Source organism: Oryzias melastigma, linkage group LG14, assembly GCF_002922805.2.
Source record: "Oryzias melastigma strain HK-1 linkage group LG14, ASM292280v2, whole genome shotgun sequence".
NCBI classification, from domain to species: domain Eukaryota; kingdom Metazoa; phylum Chordata; class Actinopteri; order Beloniformes; family Adrianichthyidae; genus Oryzias; species Oryzias melastigma.
The window spans coordinates 24,274,296-24,287,246 of record NC_050525.1 but is presented as its reverse complement, the minus strand read 5'-3'; the positions used below and the strand labels follow the sequence as shown (position 1 = coordinate 24,287,246).

General features: G+C 39.5%; 1 protein-coding gene across 1 annotated transcript in view; it reads left to right on the top strand.

Annotated features, from left to right (window-relative positions):
• Window positions 1-7,533: 7,533 nt before the first annotated feature.
• smg8 (SMG8 nonsense mediated mRNA decay factor) overlaps window positions 7,534-12,951 on the top strand; it is a 7,304-nt gene continuing 1,886 nt past the window's right edge. Inside the window, exons 1-4 of the mRNA XM_024266416.2 lie at window positions 7,534-8,256; window positions 9,411-10,311; window positions 10,813-10,958; window positions 11,895-12,773. Of these exons, the coding sequence (XP_024122184.1) occupies window positions 7,633-8,256; window positions 9,411-10,311; window positions 10,813-10,958; window positions 11,895-12,773 (2,550 nt within the window). The 5' untranslated portion in view covers window positions 7,534-7,632. The remainder of the gene's footprint in view (window positions 8,257-9,410; window positions 10,312-10,812; window positions 10,959-11,894; window positions 12,774-12,951) is intronic.

Below are 12,951 nucleotides of genomic sequence, written 5' to 3'. Positions count from 1 at the left end.
TGCAGGCTGATAGCTGGAGAAAACAGATGGAATGGTGTGTTATGTCAGTCGGTATAAAAAAATGCTGGAAATTTCATGCTTGCATGCTTTAATGAATATATTTACATTTAATAAGGCATGCTGGAATGTAAAAGCTAATGTTTGATCGTTTGGACAGCAATGTCATATTGAAATAAATAAAAAAACTCATAAGGAAATAAAGAAAGGTGTCAAAAACTATAGTTGATACAAAGAATACATTTTAGCATTAGGTTTACAATATTTAAACAGGAAGCAAGATGTTTTAGGAAATGCTTTCCATACATCTCATCTGTTTCATCTGCATAGAGTTTTTAAGGATTCCCCACTTTTATTATGAAATGCATTTTTAACAATCAGATAGAATAAAATACAGGTTAAGATTAACTCGGTTGAGTGGTTTTAACATGTTCTTGTGGCATTTTTCAGATTAAAATGTAATTTCTGAGTATTTATTTATTCAAATTGTTGTGAATCGGGAGCAGATAAAAAAAGCACTTTGAAATAGTGCATTTTTGTGGCGTAGATAATACACTGGGTATTTTTTTACAAGCTCCATGCTCCGCTCTGCATTGGAGAGGGGAAAGGGGGGTGGGGTTGCTCCATGCCAACAGGCCCACCCACAACTTAGGGGCTAATTTCTAATGAATTCCTGCAGCTCTGCAGAAACTATGTCCTAGAAAACAAGACAGAAACACCATAATTCAAAACCATTGAGAGCACTTTAAAAAAAAAACATGCATCCACAACCACAACTGCAGCTGTAGATTGGCACGTCAATCAATATTGAATTGGAGCTGTTACCATGGCGATGGTACTCAAAATCCAGGGTTGCAGCCCACAAGGCTTCATTAGACATATGTATGACATGTTTGGATGAGCGATCTGCTATTGTTGCATCATTACTATGAAACTGTTGACTGTTTGCATAATTTTGTGGCATGAAAAAGAAGTCTTTTTAATAAAGCTACAGTATATCCGATGAACCACAAAGACTGTTGCAACAAGAAAGCACTGGACTTGGCACTGGTTTCTGTGTTCAAACATGAGTCATTATAGTCCCTTTTTTTTCTTCATGTATTTCTGTTTTTGTTCCTTCAAGTTTTGACTCTACAGTGAACATATTTCCAGGACGACAATGTTTACGGAAGTTTTTAAAGTTTTGTTTACATCCATTGATTTTTTTTTTCTTTTTTCAGATTAAATTGAATGCAAGTCCTTTCAACAGGCACCTTTAGCCTTTTTTAAAGACTTGACCCCCGCTTCAAACTCCAGGATTGATTTTTACCAAATGACAGAAAGTAGTCCTGCTGAATCTGCTGTGTATTTCTACAGAGATTTGTTCGACTATATTCGCAGTCTGCAACCTGTGACCCTGAAGAAACGGAGAACAATTTCCTTTTGGAAAGTTAATTTTATAGTTTTTGGTCATTTTTGGTAGCAGCAGTTAACAGTAGTCAAAAGATTAAAAATAAAAGGGAAAAAAACATTAAAAAAATAGAAATAAATAGAATGTAAAAATTAAAAACAAATAAATAAATGTGGCCAAATTTGTCCGTATGGGTTCAGAAGGTAAAAAGAGACATTTGGAACTCACCAAAAGCCAGCGTTAGCTGCAAAGTCCCATTTCACCATTTCAAAAAAAAAATTTATTTATGTATAGCTTTTAAATGTTTTCAATAATTGAAAATTATTGTGAAAAAATTGACAGCAGCACATCCTAATTCCTTTCAAAATAAAATACCCACGGTTAAATCAGATACTTGAAACAAAAAATGCAAGAGAGTCAAACACGTTTTCTACTATTATGACTTTGATGTGCCTTTATACTTTTTCTCCTTTACTATTAAACATAAACTTGACAATATTAGTGTAAAGTCCTATTTTTAAAAAATTAAACATGTAAATGTTATAATGTAAAACTTTGCCTCTGGGCGTCAACTAAACCCTGTTGTGCAGAAGAAGGAAAGAATATTTGCTTTAAGCTTATTCTAATGATAAAATAGTCTGGTACTAGTTTTTTTCAGCAGATTTTGATCTTTTTTATCATTTCAAGTTAAAAATCTAAAGATAAATTACAAAACTTAAATGTCTAAACAAAAAAAAAGTTACTGTATTAGCATTTTTCTTCAAAGCCAAAATGGAAGGACAGAACACAGGACAGAAGGTTACTCCTTCTCTGTATGAAGCTTTTTTTAGAATATTATTGAAACAACTAATACGTCCTACATCAGATTAATCTCTACAATTCATTCTAAGGAAAGGCTGCTTTTTGTGTCCCCAGTGTGAAGCATATTACTAATGGTAATCCCTTACGGTCGGAGGGTTTATCCTGTCCATTAAAAGGTCAACGAGGAGCTTCCCCACTCATTGTGCTCTCACAGCAGATCGTTCTTTTAAATAATACGATGAGACAGATTTCAAAAGGCACAAATCCTGAAAAGCAACTAATATCTCCTTATTAAATGAGTGGCTGATGCTCTTTGAGGCTCCCAGCTTGAGCTCCAGCAGCAGATTTGATATTAATTTATTCATGTTTTACCGCAGGGGCATGTCATTTTACACTCCCGGGGGAATTTTTCAGTTACAACTCTGAAATGACTAATTGTGTTTGAGACGTTAAGAGTTTGAGGAGTGGAAGCACTTGTGAGGGTGGCTGCTTGTCCCCTTCAGTATTGCTTATCTACTAATTGCTTCCATCTGGTACTCAATGCTGTGCTTTATGGCACTGCATAAATGACTCCCCCCCATACTGAGAGACAGGGAATACCCCAGCTATAAATTTGTTCTACACTGATGCAGTTTATGGGGGTTTTACTCCAAGGAAACAACAAGTAAAAAGTCAGAATTACAGTCTCTATTTTTGAGCTAGTTTTTGTCAGAGCAACAAGAAGTTCAGCGTCACCAGGGTAACAGGAGTGGAGAAAGGCCGTCTGCTAAAAGCTGAACATCGAAGTGTCTGGACATTGAAAAGCAGCTGTAGACTCATCCCTTAATGGTCAAATAAATCAAAGGCATTACAGGAGTCAAAATATAGAAAGTGTTTGTCAGCAGGTAACTGCAGGGAAGTTGCTCTGACAGAGCTGCACTTAGCCAAACATGATTAGCTAGTAATGGCTTCTTACAGAAAGAGGAAGAGCAGGAGAGACGTTCTGGGAGGGAGAAAGCCCTGCAGGGTGGGAGGTTCTGAGGAGGAGTTACCATCAAGCTCAACCTGCTGGGAAACAACAGGACTTTGCTTCCAGATGGAAATGACAAAAGCTTTGTTAAGCTCCACTTCCTCCCTCACATCAGTAACCACCACCTCTATAAATATGTGGACCTAATTACACGTGTGACGTTAGAGGTTTCCAAACAAAAGAAGAAGTCGTGTAGGGGCGCACTGAACATGCAAGGTCAGAGCTAAAAGTCAGAGCTTTACTTCTCCAGGATTTTACTATTAGATTAGTTTAAATGGAAAACTTCTCTAGTGTTTACAAAAAAAAAACTTTTCACAGAATTTTGGATGTTTTCTTGTTCAAACAGACAATGATTCATTGCAATTTCTGTTGTTTGTTTATTCTACATGTTTGTGTATTAATGCACTCATGCAGTAAATGCACTACCCCACAAAACACACCAATTAGGAAATTAAAAAAATTAATAATTCTGGACTTTAAATGTATATAAAGGAGCTCTAAACCAAACCTTAAACAGTTTATCTCTAACAAGCTCCAAGACTGTTCCAAATGGCCACACTTAACCTTTAACTACAACCCAATTTGTGCACAGATTTTAATTTTTTTTTTTTTTTTACTAACAGCCCCAGTTCCTTTCTTCATTTTGTTTGTTTTGTTTTCTTCAAGCAATGAAGGCATACACAACAAAAAATATACACACATAGAGAAATACAAGATAATTAAGATATTCAGTTATAAATGGATTGGAATGGACAGATGGATGGACAGACATGACACGTTTAATCTATTAAATATAATAAAAAGAGTTGGACTAATTACTCGAAAGTACTTCGGAGGAAAAGAATTTTTAATGAAAAATCTATGTAAATGCATGTATATGCGTGTTTCTGGCTCTCTCACTATCACACATCACTAAGTTTCTACAACAGTTTTTGGGTTCTATGTACAAAGTTGTATTCACACCAGCCTCGGTAACGCACATTCAAGCGACCACTTTCAATGAAACGGTATGTAAATGGGCGTTTACATCTTCCCCTTTCTAAAATCTTGCATTTCCCAACAAACAACATGTGCTTTGTGTGTAGAAAACCAAAAAAGTTTAATTTAGACCAATCAGGGACTCAGATTTAATAGCGATTCATGGATGGCATGCCCTGGCTTCATGATTTCCACCACTTTGACATTTCACACCAACCCTCTTCCAATTGTAGGTAGCTTTTAGTGAACAAAGATTGACCTTTTGATCCCCCCTCTGATGCTTTATTGCATCCAGCTGCAGACACACCACTGCAGCTGACATTACATGCTAATAATCCAGTTAGAATCAGACCATGCATTTACAGCAGTGTTTGAACACACTGATCCACATCCTTAGGGGTGAGCGGCTTGAGAGAACAAAAAGGAGACATTTGTATCACTCCATGTATGTTTCTAGAGACATTGGTTTGGTAAAGCACACTGAAGATTAAACAAATCCTCCGAATGACTTAATGGTTGAATTTGAAACTGTATTAAATATTGTTAATCTTTTAACTTGTTATTTTTTAATTTTGTTGAGCTCATTCTTCTCCCAAATATAATACAGTATTTGTATTGTTAAATTGACTCACAGAATTGCATACATTTGAATTGCTTAAAGTGCTCCTCGGACATGGATTACTTACAACAATAACCATAAAACATGAACTGCTGTTCTGAAAGTCTCCTGTCCACGCTCTGGGTCCAGACGCACACACCCCTTTTACATTGTGAAGCACTTCCCTGATAATAATCCCCTGGGTGAAAAGAGTTTATCCAGTCCATTACAGGGTTGAATGAGGAGCTTATTCTTTTATGGTGGATCATGGAGTTAAACAGTTGACCCTTCCTGTAAATAAAAATATAAACTAAATAGGTTCAAATGGAAAAAATGCCTAAAAAAAAATCACAGTTGCCACTCTAACTGAACAAAATTGATTAATCATGACCACATTTTTTAATCAAATATGGCACAGTTTGATGCTAGATAAAAAATAAAGAAAAACTATTACTAATTAAGTAAATTATATTTTACATTTCTTTAATTGGTTTGTTTTAGGAAATGAAGAGCTTTGTGACACAGAAATTGAGATTACCTCTATGTATCACAGATCTGGCAACTTTATGGGAATAACAAAAGAAGAAAACAGCGTTAGAAGCCCGTTTTAGCTCCTCTCCCTCAGGACAATGGAACACGAAGGGGAGAGGGAAAGTGGGCGTTCAGCATTTTAAAAGGGAAAAACCTACAAGGAGGAAGAATTGAAAGATGGGCTGCAAACCCCTCAGTGAACACAGATGTGAGAGAAACTTAAGGACAAATAACATTGTGTGTCATTAAATCAAGAAAAAAACAACAGATCTCATTCTGCACATCATCATCTTCAGAACCCACTGAAGCCCTTTTGGGGTCACAGGGCTGCTGGTACCAATCCAGCTACTTTTGGGCAAAGGCACTACCCAAACGGGTCGCAAGTCTTTCACAGGGCCACAAAATCACACACACTTTAACCTAGATGCAATTTAGAAACACAGTCGAACCTATAAAGCATATTTTTGGACGATTGGAGACAGCCAGATTCCCTGGAGAACACCCACGCATGCACAGGGAGAACATGCAAACTCCACAAAGGAAAAGTACCAGTTGGGATTTGGACCAGGACCTTCTTGCTGAAGGTCAAGAGCACTAACCACTGCACCACTGTGCAGCTCTTACATACACATGATAAAATCTAATAAAATATCCCCTATATAAAAATGAATCCTCATTGTTTTAAATGATTAGCTTAAAAATAGATAAAAAAAACCATAAAAACTAAAATTATATAATTTGATCGTTTTCTCTGTAAGACAACTGGTATATCAATCAAACAACAATAAATCATGTCCCTTTTTAATGGTCTTTTGTTTGCTAAACTCTAACATGTAGATCAAGAGTATCTCCTTATACAAACACTGATTCAAAAACACTGCTTTGTGTCCAAAACTGCATCTATTTCGATGTGAACAAATTATGCTTTTCACATTTCTGCAGTTTATCTACCAAGGCCATCAGCCTCCTTCTTCTCTCTCCTTTTGCTTCATTTAGCTGCAGAAGGTCACTCCCAAGATATTTTTTTAAACTTCATGTTCAAAATTATTCACTCATTCAATCATTGGATAGTGTAAGACTATACAGTTCCAGTAACAGCTAAAGTCATAGTAAGAAAGAATCTGATTAAATCAAGCGATGAAAGCTTTACTGATGGTCCTGAAAGTGCATTTGATTGCACATCAAGGCTTCTCGAAAATTAATGGATGAACAGACCCAAATGAAGATATTTACTTTCATGTTTTACAAGAATCAAGAAAATTAGTCTGTGTAGCTCAGGTGTAAAAGAGAGTAATAAGGGCTTATTTTGGATTAAATGGCACAGAATAATTTTGGGATCAAATGTGAGCCCATCTATCCCCAAGGATATCTATCCCCAAGGATAGATATCCTTGGGGATAGATATCCAAGGATATTATCCAAGGATATTAAAAGTAATTTACACAGGAGTACTATGATGTGGAATAAACCAGCAAAGCTACTCAACAGCATAATAATAATAAATGAAATATACATTTTCACAAAATGAAAGGGTTGTTTACCTTTATTTCTAGAAATTTAACACAGCTGATCAAATTTGTTGTAAAGAAAAAAAAATAAAATAAAAAATTAAGTTGAAGATATAAATGAAGTCACATCAGACTCAAATATAAAATAGCACATAATAACAAGTATAGGAAGTTTAGGAATGATCTACAAACATATCTTACATGTATGTTTGGAGAAAAATATTATTTTATCTAAACCTAAGATTTTGGCAAAATTTCCTTTCATTTTCATTTATTCAGCATATTAACCACAGGACATGGCCATTTATAAAAGAAAATGGTAAGGAAAATTATATTATTCTATTAAGCAGTCTTTAAACAAACTGACTGAAAATGCATTTGTCCTCTATAAAAAAACAAAAAACGTTTCATCCAAATTTTTAGAAAACAATTACAGTTCTTAAAGGTATTATATCTAGTTAAAGCCCCCAATTTTATTTTATTTTTATGTTTATGTCAATGGTTTAAGCTTCAGACATATACAAAACATTTATAAGACATAGTTAAACTACTTAAAATACCTTTACATGTATGTGCTACACTAGATACATTGTGCAGTACACTGAATGTCATACTGGAATGTGTTAGTAATAATAATATATGTGTGTGGGGGGGGGGGGTATAAAGAGAGAGAGAAAATAAAGTATATACATTCATCTCAGGAAAAACACAAGCGGAACTCAAGAAAAAGTTTATTTTTACTCGGACGTTTTCAGAGGGAAGAACCGGAAGTAGAGTAGAAAGTTGGTCCGTGAGTGTTTTCGTTCCCCCGCGGTTGACGATGAAGGAGGCCGGGATGTCTGTGCCCGTCTCGGTTGGGTCTCTGCTGCAGGCGGACCTCCAGGAGGACCCCGCGTACCGGGACGACGGCCTGTGTGTGGTCGGTGTTTTTGGGAAGAGCAACATGCAGGTCGGGCCTCTGAAAGAGTCTTTGCTCAACACGCTGGCGGACAAAAGCATATTCCCAATCTTCGGCTCGGCGGAGGACGGCGGCTCGGCTGACAGCCTCATCCAGGCGCTTTATGACCAGGAGAACCGGGTCCTGTACCTGCTCCTCTCCTCCGTGTGCGACAGTCGGCAGCTGCTCCGGGCCTGTCAGTCTTTGGGCGCCGACACCAGCCACTCCGACGCGCACGAGTTCTGGAAAGGCCTGGAGCGACAGCACTGCCTCCATCTGCTCTACATGTTCTCCGTGTGCCACATCCTCCTCATGGTTCACCCCAACCAGACCTTCGACGTGACCTACGACCGGCTGTTCAGAGCCATGGACGCGCTGCGGCAGAAGGTGCTGCCTCTGATCCGGGCTGCCATCAAAGACTGCCCGGTGTCCAAAGAGTGGAAGCTGAACTGCAGGCCCTGCCCTCCGCGCCTGCTCTTTGTCTTCCAGATGAACGGAACCCTGAAGGTCCATTTCAAAATATCTTTTGACAGTAATTAAAAAATAAAATAGATTTAGATCTGGGTTTAAAATAAAATAAGAGTCGTTTTAAAACATCTCCAAACTCATATCAACAGTTCATATTATACACAGATGGATGTTTGTTCATTTCTTTTAGGAAAATAAAATACTTTTTCTTTATTTATGCACCAATTTTTCACTTTAGGGATGCCCATTTTACTTTTGCTTAGCTTTTTAAAAAGATGTAATTAAACTACTTTAAAAATAACATTTGAATAATTCATGAATATTAATAGCATTAAATCATAATTCAGTGATAACCACTCCTACTTTGTTAAGACCAAATGACTATTTACTGTTTATTTAAAGAAAAAATGTTTGTAAATTTTACAGTTTGAGAGATTGTTTTTAAGTAACCGATAAGTGTTTTCAGATTGTTTTCACAGCCCTGCATTACAGAACACAATTGAATATATTTTTAAATGCACTTAAAACATTTTTTAGCACACTGTATGTTAGTTTTCACAAGGTTCAAAATCCCCAAAGCCTAAGGTTTTTTTTTTGTTTAAATACATTTGCAAAAAATAGGAATTTTGAAAAATAAAATATTAAATTTTAAATGTGGAAATATATTGGAGACCACAGAATCCTGGGCTTTGCAAGTTTTTTATTCAGATTGACAAGTTATGACTAAAAAGAGCATTTGGCTCATTTCAACTGGTATAAAACTTTTAAAGACTCATTCTCAAGAAAACTGTGTTTTGGGGATTTTTCTGATCGGGGACATGTAGAAAGAAAATACACTTAAATTTGTGTTTCTGGTATTTCTTTATTCAAATTGTTGTGAGTAAGGAGAAGATGAAAAATTCAGTTGGAAAAATAGTCAATTTTTGACTTAGAAAATACACTGGGGGGTCATAGACATCCTGCTCTGAGCTCTCAGTAACAGGGAGGGGAAGAGGGGGTGGGATTGCACTGCACCAACGATCCCGTTCACAACTTGGAGGCAAATTTCTAATGACACGTTTTTTTAATTTAGCCAAACACTGGCAACGCTTTGAAAATGGATCAAAATATGATCGGAGTGGGACTTTAAAATAACTAGTATTGTTTTAATAAATGGTTGCATGCATTTACTTGTTTTTTATTCTTATTTAAAGATCTCCAACGGCTCAGAGTCTGGAGGAAACCCTGACAAACCCAAGAAGCACTCTCCTCGGAGGCGTCTGCAGCACGCTCTGGAAGACCAGATCTATCGCATCTTCCGTAAAAGCAGAGTCCTGACCAACCAGAGCAGCAACTGTTTGTTCACCGTCCCCGCCAACCAGGCGTTTGTGTACGTGATTCCGACAGCAGACGAGGATCCGGTGAGCACCTTGCTCATCCAGCTGCGCTCCAACTGCATCTTAACCGACCAGGAACCCAGCGTGACCGTATCTGGACCGAGGAAGTATCAGCAGATGCGGCGCTCGGCTCGTCAGCCTGGCAGCGGTGGAGACTCGTGCGGTCTGTCGGTTGTCAGTCAGCTGGTGGACTGCAGCCTGAAGGACTTCCTGTGGCAGCATGTAGAGCTGGTGCAGACCAAGAAAGGCTTTGACGACAGCGTGGGTCGAAATCCACAGCCCTCGCACTTCGATCTGCCAAACTACACCAAATGGGCCAGCGTGGCGTCCAAACTCCATCAAGTGTTGATCAGCAACACGGATGAAGAAATGGCCGAACTGGCCGCTAAAGTGCAAAGTCAAGTGAAAGTTCTGGATGGGTTTCTGGACGCAGACTCGAAGTTCTCGGAGAACCGGTGTCAGAAAGCTCTGCCGCTGGCTCACAGCGCGTACCAGTCCAACCTCCCCCATAACTACACCACCACCGTGCACAAAAACCAGCTGGCGCAGGCTCTGCGGGTGTACAGCCAGCATGCACGCGGCGTGGCGTTCCAGCGCTATGCTCTACAGCTTCATGAAGACTGCTACAAGTTCTGGAGCAACGGCCACCAGCTGTGCGAGGAGAGGAGCCTGACGGACCAACACTGCGTTCACAAGTTCCACCTCCTGCCGCAACCAGGTGACAACCTCGTTCTGAGAGCTTTTTACTTCAGACAACACTTTCTTTTGTTCATTCAAACTGAAATTTATGTGAAAACTAAGTATTAGGGCTACAATAAAATAAATAAGTATATTAGAATAAAGTTAAAAAAGCCTTTTGGCTCAAACATGACTTTTAACTATAACTTATGAAATTATTTTGTCTTGTAAAGTATTGACTTCTTTTCTAATAATTTTATATCTTAATCAAATGTCAACTTTTTTGCTCAAATTTTTGATACTTTTAAAACCTTTTCCCATGGATTATAGTGTCCCTAATACTCTGTCATAGAAAACTGATTTTCAAAATAAAATGTTTTTGTGTCTGAACGTAAATTTAAACCTGAATTCTGGTCCTGGAGTCCTCGGTTTTGTTTCAACAGCTGCTGCCCACAGCTCTGAACCTACTGCATTCTTCTTGTCAGGCGAAGAGTTGTACTCCTGAGAACCTCAACTGAAGATTTAATTCTTCTTTCTGCAGGGGAGAAGCCAGATGTGGATCACAATCCTCCCATCCTGAACCACAACAGCAGGGGGCGCTCCACTTGCAGCTGTAACTGCGGCTGGAAGCAGGCTCCTCGGGAAGATCCCTTTGACGTTCAGGCCGCCAATTATGACTTCTACCAGGTCTGCTTTGAGATGCCTCTCAGATGATGATATTTTACTATGGAAATACACCTTAAAAGAAAAGATAGGATAAAATAAAATAAAAAAATACAAGAAACATCTGAATGGCAGAATTCTCACCACTATGCCCTAGACAAAACTTATTACCAAACCCAGTGGCTCCACTATCTATAGTCTTCTTCTCTCCCTATTAAACTATTACTAAATGAAAAGTGTTTAATTGTAACAGCTGCTGTTTTTTATTTCAACTTTTGTTTTTTCATGTCTCTCATCTCCACTTTCAGTCTTTAATTTACAGTTTCTATTCCGACTTTTTGTTTACAGAGTTGATCATAATTTGACATGGGGGCGGGGCTTTGAGCTCAATGGCTACCGGGTCATGGTTAACACTGGATAACCGGTTTTGGTGTAATCATTTCTGCTCCAGAACAGCGTCTGTTGTTGGCACCGACAACAGACACTGTTCTGGAGCAGAAACCATCAACATAGCCTTGGTCACTTGTCGTCAATCAAGTCCTGATAGCCAATGAGCTCAAAGCCCCGCCCCCACATAAAAACTAGGATCAATTTGAAAATATTAAAGTCTGAGATGAGAAAGAAAGAAACAAAAATAAAAAATACAGAACAGCAGCAGGTACAAATAAATCTTTTTTCATTTAGTAACACTTTTAGATTTAAAGTTTACATTTTTTATTCACATTTTTTAATTTATTATTTTTATTTTAACTATTTCTTTCAAATTTACAATGTTTGTTTAAAATAGAAAACAGGTTTGAAATGTTTTTTTTTTTTAACTTAAAATCTGTTTTTTCATTCACTTTCATTCACCTAAATCTGGTTTGACTCTGTTTGACTCTGGATCAAGACGAGGTCTAACCTTCAGTCCTTTCCGGCTCTGAAAACCATCTTTCTCTGACCAAGTTTTTTCTTGTCCAGATCCTGGAGGAGAAATGTTGTGGCAAGCTGGAGAGGATTGACTTTCCGGTGTTCCAGCCCAGCACTCCCGACCCGGCGCCCGCCAGCAACCAGGCCCCGCGGCCCCCCTGTGAGGGGTCCGGTGATACGGAGCGGCTGAAGGAGCCTAGCACAGCTCAGAGCCACACACCCGGAGACACCAGCCTCAGCCTGGCTTTAAGTCTGGGTCAGTCCACGGACAGCCTGGGGCCGTACGGGGACGGAGACGGCCCCGAAAACCAGGTCCAGCCGAAGAGGCCGAGCCTCATTGATCGCCAGCCCTCCACTGTGGAGTACCTCCCCGGCATGATGCACTCTGGCTGCGCTAAGGGCCTCCTCCCCAAGTTCTCCAGCTGGTCGCTGGTCAAGCTGGGCCCAGCGAAGTCCTACAACTGCCACACGGGTCTGGAGCAGGCCGGCTTCCTCCCCGGCTCCTCCTTCCTCCTGCCGTGGGATTTGGTGATCCGATCTCGATCAGATGAAGACGCTGGACTCTCTGAGCCCTTGGACGGGGGCGCCTCCTCGTGGCCAGCTCCCAACAAAAGCCTCATTGGGAAACGGGGGAGCACCGGAGGCCTCGGGCGGAGCCGCAGGCGGGACGACATGGCTCGGGTCTATGTGGGGTTTGAGTACGAGGACAGCAGGGGGCGCCGCTTCATCAGCTGTGGGCCTGATAAAATAGTGAAAGTGATGGGGCCGGGGGGAGCTAAAGATCCCGCCACACGCGTGTTGAACACAGACATGCCGCTGTACATCCCCTCCCCCTCCCAGGGCCGAGGCCTGAAGCCGCACTTCGCTCAGCTGGCTCGGCTTTTCGTGGTTGTGCCGGACGCTCCGCTGGAGGTCACTCTGAACCCCCAGGTAAGAGATCCCGCCCCCAAAGAGTTTCTACAAAATTCTCCATGACATTTTTTTTTTTGTCCATTTAGAATTTTTATTTTTTGTCCAATCATGTTAAAGGTTAATTCTTTTGTAATAAAACTCCAAGATATTTTTGTTGTTAATGTTCCCCCAAATCATTTATATAAATATATATATA